This window comes from Ylistrum balloti, unplaced genomic scaffold (assembly GCF_031769215.1).
Source record: "Ylistrum balloti isolate Yb309-2 unplaced genomic scaffold, AGI_CSIRO_Ybal_v1 Utg371604, whole genome shotgun sequence".
In the NCBI taxonomy this organism is placed as follows: Eukaryota; Metazoa; Mollusca; class Bivalvia; order Pectinida; family Pectinidae; genus Ylistrum; species Ylistrum balloti.
Window position 1 is genome coordinate 566 of NW_026782823.1, and position 27,323 is coordinate 27,888.

The following is a 27,323-nucleotide window of genomic DNA, read 5'->3' on the forward strand; positions in this document are numbered from 1 at the left end:
CTGCGCCCCTAGACCCCCTTAACTGGGGCTTCGCCCTTGGATCCTCTCTTGAAAGCATACACTCTTAAAAATGTTTTGCTACGCCACTGATTGCAATTATATACTAACACGAAAAAGAAACGCCGGGTACACTAAATATACTACAAATGATTTATTGCTTGGCCTAGAATAATGACACTCGGTCAGGTTGATGTGTTGTTCGCGGTCACTAGGTACACATGTTTAAAATCACACAATACCTGACCTCCGCGCTCCGTGCGAGGCACGTGCTAAAATACAAGAATCCCGTGCAGGGGAAGGTCATTGAGTCCGCCAATGGAAATTTTCAGTCTATTTGATACTGTTCAAGTATTCGGATTGATTTTTCAAAGTTTGATTTGAATTAAGCAATTTACATCCATGCCACGATTGACAGAAGTCCAGCGGGGACAGGCTATAGGAATGCTTTTGCAGGGTCAGGGCCAACTTCAGGTTGCTGCACATTTTGGTGTGCATATTCGGACAATTCAACGTCTTGTCCAACGTGTGCGAGTGACGGGGAGGGTCATCGACCGACCGCGAACTGGACGTCCGCGCGTCACGACGCCACATCAGGATCGGTTTATAAGACTTTCTCACTTACGTAATTGCCATCTCACAGCTACCGAAACTGCAAATAACACTATAGGCAGTCATAACCGCCATATTCATCCTAATACGGTTCGAAACCGATTACGCGTTAATGGCCTAAGAACCCGACGTCCCTATGTTGGTCTGCCCCTAACTCCTGCGTGTCGCCAACGCCGATTGGCTTGGTTACAAGCACACTCGCCCAGAAATTTTCCTATGAGGCAATGGAGACGGGTATTCTTCACTGACGAATCCCGGTTCACTCTCTACCGTTCTGACGGGCGACGTCGTGTATATCGACGTCGAGGGGAACGTTACACCGACGCGTGCCTCGCTGAGCAGGATAGGTTTTTGACATAATTAGCATTGATAATCGATAGAACCTTCAACAAATGGTTCCAAACAGATGAAATTGTATACAAAAATGAATGAAATAATGTAACATTAAATTGTATCATTTAAAAGAATCTTTTTAGGTTACACGGCGTTTCTTTTTCGTTTTAGTATATATATATATGAATGATATATTTACATGTGTATTGTTTCTTCTGAAAGAAAAACAAAGAAAAATCAAAGTCGATTCAAAAATAAGTCATTGTCATACTCTGTAATACAAACTTTTCTTGTAATTGAAAACATCAATGTGATATCTGCAATAAATTTATGTAAACATAATACTTTTGTATGTAAAATAAAGAAATCATATGTGCATGTATGCCACAGAGATTACAAGATAATACTATGTACATTAAATAATATTACGGTAAATGTTCCTATTTTCGATGGTTCAAATATTCACTGTACTACCAACATCTATTAGACATTAACTAGATATACAGACATTTTTCTTTTATTTTTTTATGTCATTCTCGAAATAGCGAAAAATTAACCCCCTCGAAAATAATAATTAAGGAAAATATTTATTTAATGTAGCTATAGGCACCTTTTTCGATTTAATTACATTTAACTGAACTCACCTGACTGGCAGGACATCTAGTTATTTTGTCACACTGGGATGGTGACGTCATCTGGTCACAATTATAGCATAATATATAGCCGTTTGTGTCTAATGCTGAATGAAAGTGAAATTAAAATAAGGTTAGAAGTATGATACAAAACATCAATAACGAAAACACATTTGTGAGGAATGTATTATATTTGCATTTGGTAATGCAAAGAGAAGATGTAATTGTAAAAAAATTATCGTATGGTAAGTATGTTGTAAATTGTTTGCTAAATAAGCAAATAACGATAACTCCACACTCAATTCAGCATTTAATGAAATGTTAAAAACAATAATAAAACCTCAAATTGCTTTTGAATCTATCAGGATTTTTTCTGTGAATATCCTTTTCACCATAATGGCCCAGTCAGTTTAGATATTTAAATATGGCACCTTGTTAGTAACGCTACTATACTGACAAAAATGTACGCTATGCCAACTTTTTTGACAATGGGAATCAACCAGTTCTGTAACTAGCAGTTACCGTGCTATCACGACTCAGTGTCATGTAGCCATGGTGACTCATTAGTTACGTCACATTGATCATTCACCAGTTCTGTAACAAGTAGTTACCGTGCTATCACGACTCAGTGTCATGTAGCCATGGTGACTCATTAGTTACGTCACATTGATGGCGGGTTGATTATGAGTATATCGTTACTCAGTAATACCTACGTACGTTTTGTGTTACAGAGACCAGACATTGTATTACAGGCAGTGGTGTTACAACAGTTTTGACAAAAGATAGTTTGTCCATTACTTCTCCTTTCTCTCAGGTCTAACTCAGCAACATTTCCACGCTTTCCAAAACTGTTACATCGCTGTAATAGCAAGCAATAAATATACTCCAAAACTGTTACATCGCTGTAATAGCAAGCAATAAATATACTCCAAAACTGTTACATCGCTGTAATAGCAAGCAATAAATATACTCCAAAACTGTTACATCGCTGTAATAGCAAGCAATAAATATACTCCAAAACTGTTACATCGCTGTAATAGCAAGCAATAAATATACTCCAAAACTGTTACATCGCTGTAATAGCAAGCAATAAATATACTCCAAAACTGTTACATCGCTGTAATAGCAAGCAATAAATATACTCCAAAACTGTTACATCGCTGTAATAGCAAGCAATAAATATACTCCAAATCTGTTACATCGCTGTAATAGCAAGCAATAAATATACTCCAAAACTGTTACAATAAATCAGGATGTGTACATACATGAGAAACGCGCCAATTACTATAAATGAAGAGTAAGATAGAATAAAAGTAAATAATTTATTTTTCGTCCTTCTAGTGATACTGCATCATACAGCTGTTTCGTCCTTCTAGTGATACTGCATCATACAGTTGTTTTGTCCTTATAGGACTCGTCAGTGATACTACATCATACAGCCGTTTCGTCCTCCTATGACTCGTCAGTGATACTGCATCATACAGCTGTTTCGTCCTTATAGGACTCGTCAGTGATACTGCATCATACAGCTGTTTCGTCCTTCTAGTGATACTGCATCATACAGCTGTTTCGTCCTTATAGGACTCGTCAGTGATACTGCATCATACAGCTGTTTCGTCCTTATAGGACTCGTCAGTGATACTGCATCATACAGCTGTTTCGTCCTTATAGGACTCGTCAGTGATACTGCATCATACAGCTGTTTCGTCCTTATAGGACTCGTCAGTGATACTGCATCATACAGTTGTTTCGTCCTTATAGGACTCGTCTGTGATACTGCATCATACAGCTGTTTCGTCCTTCTAGTGATACTGCATCATACAGCTGTTTCGTCCTTATAGGACTCGTCTGTGATACTGCATCATACAGTTGTTTCGTCCTTATAGGACTCGTCAGTGATACTGCATCATACAGTTGTTTCGTCTTTCTAGGACTCGTTATTGATTGTATATAGTTTAAATGCTAGGATGATGAAAATCCAGGGCGATAACAAACAAATATCAATATCACGACGTAGAGATGCACTTGACTGATATCATAACAAATGCCTTACATATCACAATTAAGATGTAAGGTTTTTGACTTACAAACGACGATATACAGCCCACGTCATACATCACATGTCCACTAAGAGTAACATATTGTGATGTCATGCATTCCTGAAAAAAAAATACAATTATGAAAAATCAAGATAACGGCAATTCCCCACTTCGCAACATAGTACGTGTTAAAATATCTACGATGTCTCAAATTTACCACTGTACAGAAGACACACAATAGAAAATGTTGAAAGATTGAAAACAAGAAACTATATCTGATAGAGATGAGTAGCTCAAAAACTATAATTCACCTCGTGATCTCCACATCTGGTCACGTGATCACAATGTCTGGGGTCGGATACATGTGTACATGAACCGCATAGTGGACCTCCCTCTGAAAATCATCAAAAATTCGAAAAATGATTTCTTATCATATGCATTTCAGGTTTTAACACCCGATTTTATTTACAACGTTCTACCTCGGGTGGTGGTGTTGCGCAGTTCACCTTTCACCTAGCAGTCCAGGGTTCGATTCCCGAAACAAACTTGACTGAAAGGAATGCGGTCACTTGTTCGACCACGTGGGTTTTCCCCCGGATACTCCTATTTCCTCCACAGAATATCCCCCTCGCGCTTTTATCCGCGTCAAAAAGAGTTATTGATATAAGCATACAGTTTGTTTAATAATTGTTTTAAAATAGACAAAGTTTGTATTATTTGTATATTAAACGGTTTTATACATGCTTATCTGAATTTGTTTACATTTTGCTCGTACTAATACAAGATGTAAACTTTACAACAAATGTGAAAAAACCTATTTCAGCTTATATTATTAATCACTCTTGTTGGCTCGAATTTGAGAGCTCGAGGGGTCTTATTGTAAGAGGAAACCGCAGTACTGTAGAAAAACTAACGTGGTCGGGCAGGCGATCCCTTACCTTTTCACTTCCGTTCCGGGAATCGAACCCTGGACGCCTGAGTGAAGGGCGAGGATGTTAACCACTCAGATATACTCAAATGTGTCGAGATACCGTTAGTTTGTACAACAACGATATTCCTACACGTAAACAACGACTGACAGATCCGCCAGAAGTTCCGTCAGTCATAGGGCCAATGTTTAGTTTATGTTACCATGTAACGAATAACAGGTACTTCCAGATCAGTTGTCTTTTCTGAAGTTCCTGAAAAAATCATTATTTGTACTAAACATGATCAAACGAAAATTATGATCATATTTTTCTGTATGTTTTGCAGATTCCACCGAGATCATAACTTACCTGATAACTGAATTGCTCCGAAAACACAAACCAAAAGTATCAAGCTAGGAAAAAAGAAAAAAAAAAAAAACAGACAAAATTTGATATGAAATCATATACATACAGATACACTGCTAAATCTCAAATACTTAAATGAAAACAATATTTAAGATGATCCAGCTTAAGTTGAGATATAAGTTGAAATTTCCCAGACACAATATGCTCCACTCATTTGTATAGTAAAAATTTTTTCCCACACTGTGTAATATTGGTCTGTCCAGGGCAATACACACAGGTTCGTTGTTCTTGCATTACACAACCACCCAAGCAATAAAGTCACGCATGCGTATAAATGTGACGGATACCTTCCAAACTGACGTCATCGCCTTGTACATTGTATATACATGTGTGTACCTATACTTATTTGCAGAAACTGTTTGTATTTTGTTTTAATTTTTTTATGTTTGCCAAATCTGGTTACGAAAAAATGTTTTCTGTGCCAATTGGTCGATTAATTGGGTAATAAAGATAAGATTTGTGTGTGAATGGCAGCCTTGATCGTATATTGTTGAATTACAAACTACAGTGTTAGATGTAGATTGATTTACCTCATTACATTTACATATGATTCATTATCTATATTGCAGATTTATAAACTTATCAAACTTTTCCTTCTGATAGACATAAATATGTGATCCTATTCACACACAAAAATTATAACATTGATACACCAACCGTTCTACACCTGATATCACACCAACTCTCTTCTATCCTTCTCTATGGGTCTGCCACTCTTGATAGCAAAACAAATACTAAAATATTCGACTCTGTCTTAGAGTACATTAAAGCAACTAATAGATTCCAGTGAATCTATTGGTTGCACCCCTCCCCCTTTTTTCCTCTTCCCTCTCTCACGTAACCCGATCATCTAAATATTTCTCCTATTGTCACACACGTATGTGAATACTTGAGATGTGTGAGCAGGTGCAAGTGAACATGAGTGTTAATGTGTATGTGATTGAGAATATGTGTGTATGCGTGAGTGTAACAGTATTGTGTCTGTTATTAATATTCTTTATCGTTTGGTGCATGTCCTACAAATGTATTACGTTGTACGCTTTAATGTTAAATGTGACGAAAGTGACTCGTAGCCGTAAGGCTGTTCACAATCCTCGTTAAACAAATAAAAAATTAAATTCGAATTAAGTTGATACAGAAAGAAACCAAAATGTCATCCGGCAGTTAACCCATTGTAAAGTGGCAAACGTTCTCAGACTAAATATGTTACCTTAAATGCAAACTTACGTCACTCAGGTAATTTACATAAGTGCTTATCCGAATTCATTTTACTTCAAAATGACAGCTGCAAGTGCCATACTGTAAACATTAAGAACTTTTATAAAGACAAAATCCGCTAAGGTATTCAATTTGTGTTAATGAAATCACTCTGAATGTACGTTACCTTCCTATGTATGTGGGTTCCATGTTAGACACCGATAAAGATAGCACCGAAGTCGTATGAAAGATAACAATAAAATGGACCACAGTAAAATAATGATCACAAACTGATTTCTACTGTCTATGTAGTAACGACTTTAAAACGTCACTGTTTATAAAATATACAAATATATTATAATTGCTTTTCAAAATTGACTTGGCTTTTTTTGACAATATTTAATTAATATTTGGTTTGTAATTTTAAAGATGGGAAACCAGCAAATATCTAATTTTGTAAATGTATTAAACTTGCATTAGTAGAGATATTTAAAAATTAACGATATCAGTTAATGCTTGGAAGGCCGTAGAGTGAGACTATAAAAATAGCTTACAATTCTTATCTTTTAGTATGACCTACTTAGATAACACTATGGGAATTTACACATGGTGATTTCTATCTGCCAAACTTTTTCTCCACACAAACAAACAGATATCATCGTTTACAATAATTTTCAGCTCTTCATAATCATTTGCTTTTAAAACGACCTGTACTATTGGGGATCATTTCATCTTGGTGCAAAAGATTTTTGAAGCAATTTCAAGTTAATGATATATAAGATACGTTTAGTCCTAGAGTCAAGCATTCACTTTCATATTTTTCTATTTAAGGTTAAGTTTCAAAATGTCCGCCATTGACAATAACTAATTAAAAGTGAATTTCTCGAAGCATTAATAATTTTCAAAAGGTTATTTTTTACATTTTATTGTGTATTTATTTTAAATTTAACGTATATTATGTAAAATATTAGCTGTGAATGAGATATATATATATATATATATCTTACAATGTAAACGGATATGACGACAAATAGAAAACGGATTCTAAGGGATGGGAGGGAAGGGGGCGTGGTGGTTAGTTTTTTACAGGATGGATGTCAGTCTCGATATTGTCTGTAGCTTTGATGCGGAAAATGACTTTTTCAATTGAGAATTAGTGGAGAATCTAGCAAGCATCAGCGACACGTTATCGGTTGTGTCACGGTTCCTACAGCTTATTTTTCCCCTATGCTCGTTACTTTACATATTGAATGACTGATATGATGTGAATTAGGTTTCGATGACGTTACGTCATATCATTCAAGCTCTTAGGCGTAGTGATGTGTTATATATAATCCTTCTTTGAATTATCAAATTTCTAAACTTGTGTTTTGTTTTTGAAACGTACCTAAGATCTCGTTCACCGAGATGTATGAAGTACTTTACGCTCCGTTTAAAAGCAAATCAATAATAAGTAAGGCAAGGTTCTTGTTGAGAAGACAATTTTATTTTGTCATTCATTGGCCATTTGGTCCATGCTCCAAAACTTGAATATATCGTACGTCTTCTCCTTGTGAGTTTTGGGCTTTACAAGCGTAGTCACCATAGTTTTGATCAGTCACTTGATTTATAAGGATATCGGCGCCATGGTTTGATACCTTGACATTAGTTGGTAGTGTATTGGATATTGACTGTAGAAAAAAATATATGATAAAAACACTTGTTTCTATACTCGTAGAAACATACATAGCAGTTTTCTTTTCATGCGTTATTTGTTAATCTCAATGAGGATATTTCCATTCTACAGGATACTAAAGTCAATTCATATAACAATAATCATAACTATCAATAATTGAATAAAATCAAACCATGTCAGTTTCCTGTGAGAATTATCGAAAGTTAGAATCATTCTATAAAGCTCACAGCAAACTGACACGAGTGAAATCAAAGCCAGAACAACAAAACTGAAGGTAGGTGACATGCCAGTATAAGATTCAGTTTATCAGATTATTTGCATTGAGTCAAGAAGGTGCTTATTTTGTGAGGGAATTCCCAGATGTAAGCAAAATCGAGAAAACGCAGAGATTTGGCCTATGTAACCTCAGGTAAATATCAGAGACGCACGGCTATGTTAAATGTTTATTAAAGTATTCCCGTATCTTGATATGATCGCACAATCCAGATAGTTGATGGCAATGTATTTGAAAAGGGATATGTTTGTGAACGAAATAGATCAGATGACGTTCATGCACTTAACGTGGTTATTTCGATTTTAAAGAAATAAAAAGAGGCGCATCATTTCAGACCTATTTGACAATCTAGGAATTTTCGTGAGTATTATATAAATAGTTCTTTTGTACTAGTTTAGTTGATCGTCTACCATTTTGATATTCTTTTGTTTTGAACATAAAATATTTTTCTTACTAGAAAACTCCACGAGATAATTGGAGTTGGGTTTCCACTCGCCCTACACGTGAGATGTAGGTAAGCTCCTTTACTAACATCACGTGGTCTAGTTACATAGATGATGACTGGCTTCTTCACTGAAATAATACACGTTATACAAGTTATATCATTGTTTACCATATGATACGTACGAGTCCCTCAGTTTACTGCCATTTGTTCTTTTGAAACCATGCAATCTTGAAAATCATGAAATGAATTACTTTTATCATAAGTGAATCTCCTTATCCGTTTTATTGATTGTGGTTTGATTAATACATTTGTCTTATTACAGCATATAATACCTGTAATATCAATAACGAGTCCTAGTATGATGAGGCAGCTGTACAATACTAAAAACTGACTTTATTACATCTGAATTATTTTCAAAAGATAAAGATTGAAGATAAGGAAGTTTTACGGTCGTTATATGGATCGCAATGTGTTTGATATAAGTTCAATTTCTTTGAGCGACATGACGCTGGACGTATTTGATGCTCGTTACGTTATCTGTTGGTTCCGTTATCGTATACTCCGTTCTCATTTAAGAACGTAACATTGCCTACTTCGATTGACCATGGTTTACATGGCGGCTGTCGTCGATAAATCAGAAGACGTTTACTCTTCTAGAACACCTGGTCCTATTCTTTTTGTACTTTTTCAGTCTGGGTTAATATTTAACCTAGTTATATTGACTTTGATTTAGGACTATGACTATATTGACATGTTGGTTTTTTTGTACTGAAGTGCGAGTGCTTAAATAAAAACAGGGAGGGAGGGAGGGAGACTTGCAAAAGATTGCACCGAAGGCACAAAATAAAAAAAAAAAACAAACAAACAAAACATAAATAGTTTTCATTGATCTTCTATGTAAATATATATCTATACAGAAGTCAACATCAGTCATCTCACAAACACGCTTGTTTATCATGGAAATCACTTGCAATATTGTTGTGATATTATCTTGAAAATCGTCATCGTTATAGAATAATCAACAGCATCATAATGCATGCACGCAGTACATACATAAGAGCATACATTTATCATCACCTTCTTATCATGTGAATTTATAATTTGGTACATAAGTGTCAGAAAATCAATTATACTGCATTATTCAGCTGTGTGGTCATTCTAGGACTCCTCGGTCATGATACTTGATGTCAATATGAAGGGATTGCGGGCGGACAGAATAAGAAACAAGACATTTATGACGTTAGTTCATTCTCTGCCACCCAGATTGCTTTCATACTAACTATAAATGCCATCGTATGATCGGTTTAATGGTTAAAATATAAGGTCAGAATATCTAACTTAGACTTCTATCACAAAGTATGTCAATGTTAGATGTGACGTCATCAATATAAACTATGATTTCATGTGAATATAGTGTAACTGTTATTACACAGCTGTAAGTTTATTGAAAAAATATCATTAAGACCTACCACGAGCTTACAATCATAAATAGTGGACAAGTATTTCTTACGTGGTGGCAATGTAGTGGTTAACGGGGTGACCGTTGTGGAAGCTTCAGAATGCCAACGTAAATAAAAATGGAAAAAAACTGTTCAGTAGGTGATATTAGATATATACAACACACATACAGCTTAACACAATTTCGAATATATGCAGGAGATAATGTCGTTAAGTTTCGTCAGTGATTCTTGGGGGCATACTTTATGAAAAAAATAAGCTAGTGAAAAATATCCAAAGTAATGGAAAGAGATGTCGTAATCTCGATGGGATTGGAGCACAAGTTACATAATTTTTGCTATAGTTTCGTTATCTTAATTTACCTGGCGAAGCACAGTTGTTGTTACAGAGGTTATCTTTACAACACTTGTGACAGATTGAGGACTGCCTTTTACCAACCACACTATCGACGGGAACAACGGGTACTTGGCAGTCCTTTTGTAGGGCAAGATATCAATTCATTGCAATTAACAAACAAGTTGTTTTTGTTACAAGTTCATAGTGGTTAGGAAAAACTTAAAATCAGTTAATTTCTTATTAATAATCAATAAACATATGTCATGATAAAGTCAGCATGTCGAAAATGTATTTAGATGATAATGACAAAACTACCAGACTTTGTACGTCATCAATGTAAAGTACATAATCAAATTAAGATGTACTTATAGAACAATTCAGTATACTTGTACTATGCATGTAAAACGGTCAATCTACGAACTGACATACCAAATTGATAATGATTTAATATTATCCTATCGCTATATTATAGGTAAAGTTTGATGTTTGGCATAGGAACCGACCATGAATAGAGAAAGCAAATTCATTGTTCGTCAATCTATAAACTCACAATGATTTATGTGGTTAATACTTTCTTTGAAAGGAAACTTGCCGAACTCAGTGATTCCGTATCGACTTTGCATCAACAGATGACCAACAGAAAAAAAACATATTCACCACTGTTTCGTGTCCACACCGACTTGTCCATATACGAGAACCCGATAGGCCACTGATTCTCTCTCCTATGTAACATTGCTAACAACAAAAGAAACATGATACAACATGCAACAGGTCGGATATGCGTATCCACTTAAACATAAGCAGACTCGGGTGGTAGGATGAATAACCTCCTTGACTTTCTCATCCCATGTAACAACATCATGTATAGGGCAGGTCTTGACTTTCTCTCCCCATGTAAAAACAACATATATAGGACAAATCTTGACTTTCTCTCCCCTTGTAAAAACATCGGATATTGGGCAGGTCTAGACTTTCTCTCCCCATGTAAAAGCATCATGTATAGGACAGGTCTTGACTTTCTCTCCCCATGTAAAAGCATCATGTATAGGACAGGTCTTGACTTTCTCTCCCCATGTAAAAACATCATGTATAGGACAGGTCTTGACTTTCTCTCCTCATGTAAAAGCATCATGTATAGGACAGGTCTTGACTTTCTCTCCCCATGTAAAAGCATCATGTATAGGACAGGTCTAGTCTTTTTCTCCCCATGTAAAAGCATCATGTATAGGACAGGTCTTGACTTTCGATTCCGATGTAACAACCTCATGTATAGGACAGAACCTGACCCTGACTTTCTCTCTCCTCTCTATGTGATTACCTCATGTATGGAGCAGGTCCTGATCTGTTCACACTGGTCAGGGTTGTGCATGTATTGACAGTTGTAGCAGATTACCAATCCAGTCAAATTCAATGCTTTAGAAACCAATATCATATAGCAGTAAAGAAAAATATACTCAATCCTGTTAGATTGTTATGGAGACAGAAAAAACGTTATTTAAAAAAAAAAGTTCCCTTTCGAGTTAGGTATATATTCTTTGATGACCTCTGATAAATTTACTCCATGGTACTATGCATATACCTACTAGTATTATATATATATAATCGGTTTAACTTCCTCCTATTGATCAGACGAGAAAAGTCAGAGAAATGAGTGGAGAGGAAAATGTATAATGCAATGGGAGATAGTGTCTAAGTAATATTTAGACAATAGAACTTTACTAAGTCTTTACAAATTTAGGACGTAATTTATATGGTGAATGGCAAATAAAAGTATATTCATTGAATCTGATTACGACTAAGTTATAAACAAACTTGAAATAAACAAAGTGGATCTTTGTATCAGTTGTAAATAACACTATAGAACAACAATAAACAAATACAAACTGTTAAAATACTTCTGTGTTACTCCCCCCCTCCCACACACACATAGGCAATACACAATTGACGGTTTACCCTGACTACCAAAGTGGCCATTGATGATATTGCAAAGTTTTGTGTCATTACAGCATGACGAACGCAATGGGATATAGCCATTTCTTTCCATCGAGGAGGATACACGAACATCTCTCTTCCCGATCCCAAGACAAGACTTAAAAGTAAAACACATCCTTACAAAGGCGTCAGAGCAACACATAACTATAGTAAAACAAGTAAGGTTTACAAGAAGTAAAAAGTTTCTATCCAATATATCGACATTTGTATCATGTTTATTAAATATTATTACAATTAAACGTATCTACCATGAAATTCTTGATAACGTTGGTGTATTTATTTCAATCCTAGCAATATTTGTATACAGTATTTTGCAAGAACTTCCATTTCATATGTGATTTATGAAATGAATCTTAGAATATTTCGGTTTACCATCCTCAGGCGTGGTTCAATGAACAATGTGTGACTTATTTTATAAACCCCATATAAACATGACAACGAATTTAGGCTTCATATTATCACAGAAATTCTATGTTTTCTAGAAAATCACCATTTAATAGAATTTCACTCGATATTTCTTCCTATGGTGCGTCACGAAACATGAGGTAATCAAATACTTTTTTCATAATTGCACATTTATTTTTCCGTTTATAATATTGTTCCGTTAAGTTGAATCATAGATGTGTCTGCTTAAAAGTGATAATTAATTGGTCAGGAAATGATATCAAATTTACAAATTTATTCAACATTTCACATTAAACGCTTACTCGCTGTAAAAAATTAAACAACATTAAGTCAGTATTCGGAATTAGTTATATGTATATGAACATGTACGTACGTGAGAGGACCGACAACCGACGTCATAAAGTATGTGTCCCGTAGCAGTAAGGTACTCTTCGACACTGCATTGCTGATATTGAGTTCAAATGAACAATTAGTCAGTGATAACATTCATGAGGTCATGAGTGTCAGGTCACAAGACATCAGTATAAATTAGTAATTTTGGCGGGATTTTTATTTTTCTAATCATACTTATTATTGTCTATCCGTAAAGAAATTCGTGTCACATCTGAAAGATCTTGAGTCCTTAATCTTAATCAGAGAAAATCTCCTTGCCAAGATATAACACATCTAAACTGTGGTTAATTAAATGTATGTTTTCAACGAAAACTGCTTAAAAGAATTGATTTCTTGGTCTATTTCTCTCTTTAAATGATGTTAATTGCGTATAAGACTCGTGACTATACCTGATCGTTTGAACATTCTGTTACTGTGTCACAGTCCCGCGGGTCAATTAGTTGTGTACAGATGCCGCATAACTGACCTCCGTCTGTATGGATGTAGCAACGTATCGTCAAACCGTAGTAATACGTATTTAACTGTATGTCTCTAAGTTGGGAAATATTCAAGAAATGAATATATAAATATATATATATATATATATACTGTTTTTGTGTCTTAATTGTAGAAACTGTAGACTGATACCTACTTGAAAACAATTATTTGTAGTAAAAACGGGAGAAATTGATAGAAAAGAGGATAAATTCTAACTGAAAAAGAACTGACAAGGATATCATCTACCATATGCTCGGACAATACAATACCTAGTTTATCAGGATATTATTTACCAGTAACACGGAGAATAGAGTGCCTAGTTCATAAGGATATCATTGACCAGATACAAAGAGAATAGAGTGCCTAGTTCATAAGGATATCATTGACCAGATACAAAGAGAATAGAGTGCCTAGTTCATAAGGATTTCATTAACCAGATACACGGAGAATAGAGTACATAGTTCATAAGAAAAATACAGTCTTCTGTTTTATTAGCAACATTCATTGTATGATTCTAGAAATTTTATTATTCGAACGCCATAACAATTATCACGAATATCTGTTATTCATAACAATTAATGATAACATGTCGTGATGTTTGCTGTTGCAAAAATCGTGATACAAGTAGTTTATAATGGCTTGTGTTTTCGTTCACGCTGTATGCATACAATCTGTAAATATGTCCAATGAAAAAACAAACCCCTCACAGTTTTCGGTTATAATTCGCCATTTAAAAAATAATCTAATCTCATTGATAAGAGAAAATCCACACAAAATCATTCTGATTATAAATCTTTTTTGAAAAACATATAATAATTTTTATCAGTTATGAAACCAAATCTTACCTGAGAAGTAAATTGCTCCGAACACGCAAACTGATAGAATCAACCTGTCATGGGTAAGATATTAATGAAATACAAATACATCGTTTCTTATGTACACAAGGATCTCTTAAATTTCCGTACAGGAATCAATGCACACTGTATAATATAAATAACACCCTGTGGTGGCATACGTAAATATCAGAGATTTGTTATTACGATAATGCCAGATGTTCTTATATATCGAAAGCTGACCCAGTTAATTAAATGAAGATTGATAGACCATGATTTGTTTTAAGTAAAACAACGAGATAAGATAAATCATTTTAATGATTGAAATAAGGTAAATCATTTTTGATGATTGAAATAAAAATTTGAATGTTCCCTTAAAAGGAGTCAAGTAATTATTACACGATTAACTGGTTGTTACAAGAAATTATGATACCATATGTCTTATATGGACAATTATGTCACTGGGTTTATCTGAAATTCTCGAATCCGATTTTTTTTCTATAAACAAACATCAAAGTGTTATTGGGCAAATGTAGTTTTTGAATGAACTTATGATTGTGATACAGTACCTTGTGGTGTATGTGGAATCCATGTTACTCAGATAATGTCACTAATAAAGATAGCACGTCAGTCTAACAGAGATAAAACTCAAACTAGTAATTTTCAAAGGTGACTGTCGGTTTTTTTTTTCATGGCGACGTTTTGGGTTCATAAACACGTGACAGGAAGTTGAAGCAATATGAAATTCGACATCAAATTTCGAAAAAAACAACCTCTGAATGACATTAATGTGGAACCAAATTGATATTGCCAGAAAGAGCATTGTATAAACTGTTAAACACGAACTGTCCATCTGAATAGTTTTCGTTATTTGATTTTTGAAGGACGATTAAACCAAGCGATGGAACGGGTTACGGCAATACATTAGAATGAGATATTTTAATGACCTATTGTTGATATTCTTCAGATGGACACTAGAATTCAGATTGTTGGATTTATTCCGTCTACTATTGGCACAAAAGTTTCCACTTCTATAAAGGCTACAAAGTTGTACAATGTCTGTGACAACGACCTTAGTAATATGTTAGAAGATGTATTTAATCATAGAAATCTTCGAAAGTCGTTTCAAAAAGGCATGTGATACTAGAAATGTGCTATAAATTCAAATATGCAACAAAGCTGCAGTAAAGATAAATGAAATTTATCTTGAGATACCCATCAGGTACCATCAACAGAACTTGACTGCATCAATAGCGACGAGTTGCTCTTGGATAGAAAATGCCAACATCTAACATATTGGTGATGATGGAAATCAAACACATAATACACATGGGTATTTATACGAAAGTATTGTACAAGGCTAATTATGTATTTCGTCCCATATTGTAGAAATAAGATTTGAGATATGATTGTGCGACTCCTGTCAACCCGTTCATCAACATCGCAGCGTCGTAAAATATCGGGAAGTCAACAATATGTTACAATGTATACTTTGCATGAATACGTTAATAAGTAAAGTTTCAGGGGCAACATTAACATACATGTGTAATGACTGCCGTCGATTGATTAGCCAAGGCCAAAATGTTCTGTGAAATTGTGTAAACTCACATATACGACAACAAATTACTGTTTCATGGACAGACTCTGTTTCAGACCTATTCACAATATTATTATGGCCATAGAGGCGAAGTGATCTAGGAAATCGGTTTTCATCAAGTCATTCTCATACACCAGACGGCCGTTTCGTTAACATGTCAGCTAGTACATTTACAAGGTACATATCCATTCTTTATGTTGTAAATATAATTTTATTTAGAAAATCACGGATCTCAATGTCTCAAGACACATTTCTTACCAATAATTATCTTTTTTGTAGAATCTATGTTAATGTTTTACGAAGTCCAAAACATTATTAACATGAAAATTACGTCCAAGCAAAGTTGTCGAGACAAAATAACCCCCAGATGAAGTTGTCGAGACACATATCCCTCCTAGCTTAGTTGTCGGGACAAAATAACTCTCCCAGCTAAGTTGTCGAGAAACATAACCCTCCCAGCTAAGTTGTCGAGACTAAATACCCCTCCCAGCTAAGTTGTCGAGATAATATTAACTTACAAGAAATAATGAAAAAGTACAAGACAATAAAACAAAATGGTGGCGATAATATTGTTTTAACTTAATCTGACATGAAAAATTTAAAATACCAACATATCAACATCATTATCCAAACTTCATTCAATTAAATCATAGCAAACTGTAGAAAAGGAAATATTTCAAGATGACTCCTGGAAAAGGTACAAGAATAATAAGTCCAAGTGTTCCGGAAAAGTAAGCGTCTTCTGCTTCATCGACGACATCCGCCATGCCACCCTCGATCAATCAAAGTAAAAAATGGTCACGTTCTCAAATGAGAACAAGGTATACAAAAATGGAACCATATACAAAATAACGAGCATTAAACATGTCCACCTTCAAAAGGAACAACGAAATAAATTGGTTTGGTTATGTCGTTCGCGTCCTATCCACAGCTGCTACAGTCATTCAAGGACGGTCTTTCGGTGAGTACGAGGTAAATGTCTTTCAGTCTAACCTCTTTTTCAAACACGCGAGATCTAACACATTGTGTATCGGTCAAACGAAATTTAACGTATGTGGTAATTTCTAGCAGTGTAGCCTCTATTTAAACCCCACAACATCTAATACACATTTTGCTTTCAATTGGTTGTACCTCCCTTCCAAACACACTACATTTAATACACATGGTACTTTCTGTTGAGTTTACCTCCCTTCCAAACACACGACATTTAATACAAATGGTACTTTCTGTAGATTTTACATCTCTAAACACACTTTGGTGAATAACATCTTATGTTAAGGTTTCCACATTTTTAACAATTTTTCGTTTCAAGCAAAGCGAGAATTTAGTCACCCAGCATCCTATGTTGAGACTTGTGTCTTTTGCTATGACCTATTTAAACGCATTATGAACCGGTGCTGTTTTATTTGTAGTTAATCGGATGGCTTTGATGAGGAAATTATTTTAAGATATCGTAATATATTTCACTTTTGTCAGTCGTCAGTAAAGGGAATTATTTCCCTCAGAGAATTTTGGCAGAATAAAAACATAAGTATTATCATTCAAGCATAGCAGCTTGTAAGCAGCACATCCCGTTTGTTCAATGGTAAAGAAAAAACAAAAAACACATAGTTTGAATTGTCTGTTTATTACAACGACAAACGAGTGTACCTTTACCATTAAGCATCTATTCAACAACAATGGCATACCTTTTACATAAAACATTGTTCATCTAGCTACTATAGGTGATCATATTAAAAGCCTCAATGTGGATTGATTCTATAGTTAATAACCTACTAATACAAGCTTAATAAGATGATAGAAATTCTTAATTTGACGGTTCGATAAGTCATTGTCATTTGTCTACTGTATGATATCCCACAGTGAGGGCGGCTTACCTTGATAACTTAAAGGACATTTGAATACCAAGCTTGTTGACTATTTACTTAAAGAACAACATGAAAATACCAACACGTCAACGTAATCATAATCCAATCTCAGATTTATTAATACTAAGGCAATATATATATATATATGAACACGGATATTCCTGGCACAATGACAAAAACCAGTTGATAACCGTGGTATAGTAACCCATAGGAAACAAGGTTAATAATTTTGTATTATACTTTATTTGAATGTAAAACTTAAGGTATACGAAATCTTTCAATATCTTAAGAAAAGCAACATTGTATATTTTATAATGTAAAATGTTATCTGTGTAAAACAGAGTTATCGAATGGATTGCTGATGGAAATTAAGCTATATGAACCTATACATTGGATGATATACTTCCTAGGTGTCAGTATTCGCATAGGTTTGTACTATGAAACTGACTGAATAGATTCACACCACTAAATAAATACTCACAAATGCGTCGTATTATTGAGTTTTACATGCACTAGAAAAATACACGACTCAAAAATACAGAAGGTATCAAAAGAATTATATTAGGTAGTGTAATGTAACTATAATTATTAGTTAAGGAATCATCCACGACTTTCTCTATACGTTTAGATAGTTTGAGCTCCAGCAGGAATCTGGAACGACCATCATTACTATGATACTTGATAATGAATTCATATCCATAGAAAAAAGTGGTCACGTCGCTTGTGTGCTGTCCACATCCAAATTCCATTCCATCCACAAGTAAATATCCATAAGAACAATGCTTGGTGGGGTCGTCATTTTGAAATTTCACATCAATAATGGTTAGATTCACTTCCACTTCACCTATGACGTGGTACAGACAATATATGTCGTTATTGTCCATATCAGGAAATTTGGGGGATGATATATACTCTGTTCTGTTTTTAAATTTAATAGTTCCACCACAATCTGGAAATGAAGAAATTATAACTTATGAAAAATATCCCATTTCAGAATATATAAAATCTTTTTGAAAATGTTTTCGTCTTTGCGTTTTGTTCAATGTTTGTATTCGACATTTTTATCTCTATATTGTCTAAGTTATGGTACACTGATAAAGTTTGGATGTTATGGAAATTTCGATCGATTTAGCTTTGTTATATTTACTTTACTGAACTGGTCCTTTTCAGAATATTTCATTGACTTTACATATTGCCCAATTCCGTTGGTCTGTAAAATAAAGTCTATATTAAAATAACAATATACAAATCAGTCCAAATCCAGGAGTCGTCTTGAATGGAGGCCAGCACGGACAACCTAAGTTCTCAACGAAATCTAGTCCAGGAGTAAAGTTCTACGACGAAATTACAGACTTGGTAAGATTACAAAAGACCGTAGACATATAAGCTGTGGTATATAAATAAAAAAGAAACAAGAAAACACTGATGTGCGAACAATAAACTCACAACATTGATAAAAACCGAAACAAAAAATGATAATTTGTTTTCTGAATTTATGTCCCTATGGACAGCTACAATAATTTCACAACTGGCAGCATCCTCACTGAACAATGTACGAGAGGCCCGTTTCCTGGCATCCGAGGTAATTCAATTAAAATGTCTAGCCGAACGACAAATTCACCTCAGCATAAATCGGTCCGATTCTCGGCTTCATGAGAATTACAAACCGGGTACTAGCAGAAGAAACAATTGTAGACCAAAACAAAGATTATTTTTAGATAGGATTTCTTCCTCGGCCTCATACGTCTATACATGTGACCAAAGAGTGCATTATACATAGTAATGAAGAAATAATCAAATATCATTTGACCTCAAATGGTCATTGTATTGTAGTATCGATCTGAAGAAACCTTTAGCCATACTCCTACGTTATCGATATCGTCATAATACTTTGTAGATTTCGGATTGACCACAATAATTACAGGTTATGCCAAACACTACCTGTACCAATAATTAGTTTAGTTCCTAACATTGCTTTTTGCAGTGCAGTCACACATTTTCAATCTAATCAGCCGTTAAGAAGTGTGTTTTTCCAACAGCTGATGCACGACCGATGTTTATGGACACCTTACCCGTGTAAGGGGTTGATAAGAATAGCAGGATCTTCAAAGTTACCATTATCAAAGTCAGATCACATGAAAACCTTTCTGCTTAGTTGGTATGAAGTTACAAATGAATTTCACACTAATAACTAAGCTGCCAAAATGTTAATACAGTACATGTTGGATGACTCACAACTTCGGACTAGGGTTTTGTCCTCCTGATCCTTCTGGCCATGATAAGCCAAATATATACGACACATTGAAGTGGATGAGACAGCAAAAATGTGCACATTGTTGTACTTACGTGTACGTGAAGTAATAACATCAGTAGAGGCACTGTTAGAAGCCTCACCAAGACTTTCCATCCAAATCTCAATCACTGCACCTGGACTAGCAAGGGTATTGATGACGTAAATAAAAGTATCCTTGTTGATAACAACGCTATGCCAGCTGTTTTCATTTGTCAGCATGCTTTCACCGGATGTTAGTATTCCCTCAACCCTAGAAAAGTTCTTATACCGGAAGTTAACTCTATATCCTATGACGTAAGCATGGTTTTGATTCGGCATCGTCCACCTCACAATAAGCCCATATTCAGAAGACGTCGTCCAGATCTGTTCTGGAGGGTCCGGGGCGGGTGCTACAAAATTCCGTTAGAATTACATACAATATCTGGACGCTCAAGATGATAAATACAAAACTCAGTGTGAACTTAAGATCTCTATAGGATATAAATGTCCACTTATTTGTCTGTTTTCTATTATACTGCCGATCTAATAGTATTCCTTTATGGTCGCCAAAAATTCAAATTTGAAATGATATATATGATTTGATTTATGTAGATTAAGGGTGGACTAACTATTTCATTTGTGATTCTTGCTCACGTGACAACTGCTATAAATAGATAGCAAAACATCACTTGTACTTACCAACAGCTTTGGCAGTAAGTATAAAGCCACTGTCCTGTATTTGTTCGTTTGTAACAAACACCATCTCGATATAATTGGTCTTGTATAAAAGAGTACTTTGTATATTTGATCCGCAATAACGACGTCCATTGATTTCCAAAAAGTCTGAGACACAACTAAGGGAATTTTCTAATTCAAATTTCTCAACGTCAACTTTAAGCCAAAGTAACTCATTTGTTGAAATTGCCCATTTACATACGACATCTGGCGGATATTCATCCTGTTTGTTTCCAGGGGAGATAATTAGCATCGTATCGTGATGTTTTAGTGATCTCATTCCGCCGCAGTCTTTAAAAAAACGCAAGAAACATGAAAATATGAATACACGATACAAAAATGATTCATATATTATAGTTAAAGATCATTGTATTTGGATGACAGCCTCTGCTCAGAAACAAATAACGAGCCATTTAAAGTCTCTGAGTAATGTGTAAATTGTACTGAATCCTTGCAGTACCAGAGCATTAACATACAACAAGATAAGTAACCGCTGACGAATATATGTATGTATATAACGAATTATAAACACCACTAAACCATACAGGATATATTACATAGAATTTCGTTTCAAAAGAATGATTTTCCATGCTGTCTTACTCGCCTTTCTGATACATAATCTACTTACTTACTTTGATCTCATTTTTATCCTAATAATATGTTATGATTTATTCATGTGATTATATCTTTCTTACGTGTTCTGACGTATATAGGTCTGGATATGTGACTTCGGCCGCCTTCGGTAACAGCCTGAATACCAATGCTGAATAATCTCCCCTTGTACGCACGAGTACTCAGTGTATACTGATTGGTGGATTTATTTACATTCAACTCTTGACCTTTAACATCAGGCATAACGTCATATAAGATAACATATTTTATGACATCACTGCCACGAAGTGAAGGTGACCTCCAGGTCAGTAGCATGCTGGGTCCAGTCAGTTGGACTTGCACGTGCTGTGGTGGTAATGTTGGAGGGGCTGTTGTGTAAGCAAACATAAACAATATTAAAAGTCCTTTATTGTTGTGGGGGATTTATTTTTGTAGATTTAGGGGTAATCTTTATCCGCAAATTCATATGTCCACATACGGATTCAATGCAGCTATGATAATGAAAAATTCGTATATTTACATAAAATTACAAAAGTGAATCTGTGGATCTGTCATTTTGCAACTCTTGATGTTTAAAGGAATGACAATTTTCTAGTTCTAGATTGGTGGTTGTTTTCACAATTGGTGGAATTTATTTCTTAACGGAAGGTTTTATTACATTTGTTGATGTTGTTGATATAAGAGCTTACTCATGTTTGTATCGTATAAATAGAACTGGTCATTAATTAACTTTCTTTCCATTGTCACTGTTAGGGGGAGGAAGTGGGGTCTTAAGCACAATTACAGGCAGATCAATTACAGTTAATATTTGTACACCAGATATAAATGATGTATTTGAAATCGCTCAGGAGTCAATACAATATTGCTGTCATTTAGAAATCTCAACATTGTTTGGTTTCAATGTAAATCAGATTAATTCAGTGTGGTTGTTAATTGATAAAAGTGTCATTGATCGGGTGGTTTAATCTTGGCCTAGTTACTGGGCCTCTGTCATTAATTCGCCGATTAATAACATTATTTTGTGTATTCGATCAGCTGATAGTGATACGTGAATCGCTGTATTTATTGTCTAATGTTTGTTTTTTCAGTTGATAGTTCATAAAGAGACACAACAACCAGAGTGTAAATATAAACTTTTAAAATTAGTCTAAATAGAGTGATCGAGCTTTATTTATCCACGATCTCAAGTGTCCACGAAAAAGTTGGTTTTGAAAAGTCGTGAAAATTAAACCCCATGAAAATAACTGATTTTACAGTAACATAAATACGTTTGCTGATATCTTATTTCATCTGCTATTATATCATATATATCACATGTAATATTCTACAGAACTCGTTATCATAATCATAAAACGTTTTTGTATGAGATCCTAACTACTGCTCACATAGGATTTTTGTGTATCTAATTTTTCATCAAACGTGAACATTTAACTGTCTACTCCCATCAAACCATCACTGTTAAAGTCAAATAAAGAAAACTTATTAAAACATTTGAATCACAATAGTTTAAAGTAAACAAACAAATATGGCTGTTTACATTAAATTGGACATACTATATACTGCTTGTAATGACTGTTTACACTAAGACGGTACAAGACACACGGATGAATAGCACCTAGTAATGCGAATGTATAAATCTAGATACAGTTGTGCCAAACTATGAAGTACACTATATCTTACAACTGCTTCGTCTGTCATGGACTACATCATACAGCTGTTTCGTCCCTGTAGGACACGTCAGTGATGCTATTTCATACAGCTGTTTCGTCCTTCTATTACCTAATCTATGAGTTCTTTTGACATAACCAGTAGAAGATTGAAATGTGACGTTTCGATGAATACATGGTCACTGACGTACGTAGTGTGCAAAGTTGAAGGAAAACAAAACGAAGATATGGCACTGCATTTCACACGATGATATATAAAAACATCGACGACACCCGCATGTAAAACTTGGCCAATCCAAGTAAGTAATGTCACGTTCTCTAATGAGAACAAGGGTTTTAGCAACAGAACCAAATTAATTTGTAATACGTACCAACTGATCTGACCATCAGCCTAAATCCAGAATATCTTAACCCGTCCGTTCGTAATTGTACCGTTACATAATGTCCTTCCATAACCAGAGGCTTATTTGGGACTAGTAGATGTGTTATTGTCTCATTAGGTGATGTCACTGAAATTATTTTCCGTGGAATGTTAAGGTCATATGATACATCAGTATCTATCATTGATATACTAAGAAAAGCGTTCGGAGAGGTTGACCCATCCCAGGTACAGAGGATATTACTTTCTGTATCCTGAGGGAAATTAGGGGTAGTCAGGATTATCGATTGTCTTTCTTGTAGGTAAAATTCCTCGTGACATCCTGAAATACATGTAAAAAATACTCTTAAATCTATGTTACAAAGTGGCAGTACATATTTGCATTATTTTTTGCATATTACACTATTACATATGTATATACAATTAACTATCTGTTGAAATTATTTACTTGATTATTACATATAATATCACTTTCACATAATAATCATCAAACCTTATATTAAAGTAGTTATTTTCGGGGTGCCCTATTTGTTTTTGCTTTTTCTGTGGATAACATCATAACATATACCAAATGTAATAGAAAAAATAATTTAAATAGATAGATCAATTAGATCAATCATGGCGCATTTCGTGAATTCCATTAGAGATTTAGCCGTTTTACTTCAACTGTTTGATAAAACTGAAAATTTGAACCACGAAATGTAACATAATTTCATCAATTCTGTGAGAATTTAAACTCCAGGGTTACTCCATATATCAATACCCGAAATTCGTAAAAAAACAACTTTGTAGAGTAATGATTTTTCCGGGATTTATCCCAACATATTTAACGTTACTATGGCAACATGACTAAACATATGAATTAATGAATTAAAAGAAACAAGAGAATACCAACATGTCAACACAATCATAATCCAAACTGAAATTCGATAAAATTAAAACAAAATCAAGAAAATTCTAATATGCCAACATAATCCTAATCTAAACTCAAAATCAATAAATCTAGAGCAAGCTATGCACAAAAGGAAGATTTTAAGGAGCAAGACCAGGTGTTCCGGAAGATAAGCGCCTACTACATATCTGTAAACTTTTATTTAAACATTGAACCTTTTTTAGTTGACATTCATAGCAATGTGAACGCGAAATAGGATAAGGGTAATGTCGACAGAGCACTTGATTCATCATGCTGAATTTGTCCTTGTCCAGGTGGCACTCATAGTGTCAAGTAAAGGCATCTGAGTACAGTTCAATGCATATATCTATCTTTTTCAATTTTCATTAAGAAATATTGGAAGGCAACATAAAAATTTGGTTACATCTTGTAATATTCCTAAGATGTCAGTAGTTCATGAGCTTATAAAACACAACTAACATTAGTACGGTAGCAAATGAAATCAACAAGTAAACAGACCCATTTGAAGGAAAAGCATGATCTACTTTAATACAAGAATCTAAAATAGAAACAATATCCGATTACTGAAATATTGATATGACCTGTTGAGGAAAACAGTAGAAAAATGGTGTGAAAATTATATCATCATGAATTAAACATGCAAACGTTACCTGATCGCATTATAACTGCCGACGTTCTATTGCTTTTCCAGTAAGGCATTTTTAGAGCTAGGGAAATGTTGAACAATTGACCTTTGTGACCTTTCACGTCGATATCGTAATGGGAAGTGTTGGAGGCCATTTGTTGTATGGTTTCGATCAAAGATGGTATTACATTATATATCACCATATAATACAGATTTCGTACGATAGGGTTCACATCTATCCACGAAACACGGACGACGTCGTCAATATTTCGTGCTGTGATGTTGGTTGGCAGCTCTAGCGACGGTATAGCTGAAAGCAAAACAAAAACTTATATAAAAATATATACACATTCATATTAAAAAGTAATATTCATTTCATCTTTTCTGTGTCGAGTTTTATTTCATTGGAATACCTTCAATAGTGAAGTTGAAATGTCCACCTTGTGATCTGCTCACGAATTCCACTGTGGTCACATTTGATGTGACGTAGAAGACATCTTCAGTTGATGACGTTTTACACAACAGCGGTTGACCCGATATGTTGATAAATGTTTGACAGGAATCATGCGGTAATACTACGTCATTCTGTGTTAATTTAAACCATTTATCCGCATCACCCTTATATGTCCATCTACATACCGTCATTGATCGCGATTTTTCTGGATAATTCGGTGACGTAATAAATGATGCCATGTTGTTTGTCATCCTGTGTGTAGTACCACATGCTGCAAGTTAGACCAAAGTAATTAACATTGTAGATAAATCGTTTCTTGCACAAAAATAAAATATTCCACTTAATTGATTTGAAAAATCTGTGTGTACCGTGTTAAAGCAAAGTTGGTTACAAACTCACGTGCAACCTTATCTTTTCCTCGTTATACTTTTCACCGCTAGGGCTGCGCTGATTGCTATTTATCTGTTCAAAATATATAAGACATGGTAACCAATCAAGGCCATATTCATGTAGTATAACTTTATCGAGTAGCTACACATAACTTACCAGATCTCACAAATCTTGTGGCTAAATGTTTGCCGTTTCCAAAGAGTCTGATAAAAAATAGCATGCCAGGATAGGAAGAAGTAGATACATTCGCGTGAGTTGTTTCCCTTTTCAGTTGGATCACTGAATGTGACGTAGTACCCATAATTTGGTAAGTGAGAAAATTGTTAGGCACGCTAGAGTTTCTTGATATGTTCTCAATTGGTGTCCACTCGAGGTATAAATACTCGGGGTGTACCCATGTCTGTAGAACTGTAGAGGTGTCCTGTAATCCAGTCACATATCCTTGAAGAGTTGCCGAAAACTTATTAAAACACATTTCTTAATTGATAAGATATTGTGCCACAGAATCACTTAGTGAAAAAAATTATAATTTCCCTCTCAGTGGTAGTTGGCTAACACTGCAGAAAGTACCTTACAATACATCTGTATATCTGCACGGATATCTGATAAACATCTTACACATACAAAACATACAGCATTTTAAACGTTGATAGATACAAATGTTTTCTCGTCATGTACAAATCGATATTAATACACACATATATATTAAATATGGAATTATCGACCTTTGAAATATTGATTAAGTTTAATAAGTACGTATATTCATCCAAAGAAGAAAAAGCCAAAAAATCCTTTAATAATTTAACAAAATTATATCATTTGTTTATAATAGTTATTTCTTTTCCATATGTCAGTATGTTCTTTTAAATATGCTAAGAGAGAGAGAGAGAGAGAGAGAGAGAGAGAGAGAGAGAGAGAGAGAGAGAGAGAGAGAGAGAGAGAGAGAGAGAGAGAGAGAGAGAGAGAGAGAGAGAGTAAAATAAAACATTTTGAAATATAGAAATAATAGCAATACCTTACCTTTGTAGCAGAAATGAACAGCAAGACAGATATAAATATAAGATGACATGGAATATCTCAGGTACGACATAGTGGAGAAATGAAACCGAGACAGTGTTTTAGCTGATATCTCGACCAAGCGGCAGGTGATATTTCCTTACGATATGAGATATCTCGTCTCGTATTGATTATAAAAAGATAAGGCTAAAGCGTCCTAGACAACGTGTCTGAGGCGATCATTTATCTACCTTATCCCAGTCTAATTCATAATGGAGTGTTTTGTTTTCTTTTAATTTTGACTCGAATATTGAAGTGAATAGCATCTGTTGATAATTTAGATTTAGGTACAGTACAGCCAATCAGTTATGTAAACTGTATCA

At 34.7% G+C, this 27,323-nt stretch overlaps 3 protein-coding genes across 3 annotated transcripts; 1 reads left to right on the top strand and 2 right to left on the bottom strand.

Moving 5' to 3' along the window:
* Positions 1 to 399: 399 nt before the first annotated feature.
* Positions 400 to 969, top strand: LOC132563146 (uncharacterized). The gene has a single exon (XM_060227908.1). It carries the CDS (start codon positions 400 to 402, stop codon positions 967 to 969), a length of 570 nt encoding a protein of 189 aa, XP_060083891.1.
* Positions 970 to 7,640: 6,671 nt separating this feature from the next.
* Positions 7,641 to 11,701, bottom strand: LOC132563136 (palladin-like). The gene is made up of 5 exons (XM_060227896.1): positions 11,651 to 11,701; positions 10,990 to 11,067; positions 10,359 to 10,470; positions 8,548 to 8,666; positions 7,641 to 7,814 (listed from the first exon to the last, which is right to left on the bottom strand). The coding sequence occupies exons 1-5, from the start codon at positions 11,699 to 11,701 to the stop codon at positions 7,641 to 7,643; spliced, it is 534 nt and encodes a 177-aa protein (XP_060083879.1).
* Positions 11,702 to 18,409: 6,708 nt separating this feature from the next.
* On the bottom strand, positions 18,410 to 26,419 carry LOC132563137 (uncharacterized). Its single transcript, XM_060227897.1, has 8 exons — positions 26,101 to 26,419; positions 25,514 to 25,825; positions 25,126 to 25,410; positions 23,555 to 23,884; positions 21,600 to 21,884; positions 20,869 to 21,195; positions 20,244 to 20,579; positions 18,410 to 18,846 (listed from the first exon to the last, which is right to left on the bottom strand). Exons 1-8 carry the CDS (start codon positions 26,417 to 26,419, stop codon positions 18,410 to 18,412), a joined length of 2,631 nt encoding a protein of 876 aa, XP_060083880.1.
* Between the last annotated feature and the right edge of the window lie 904 nt (positions 26,420 to 27,323).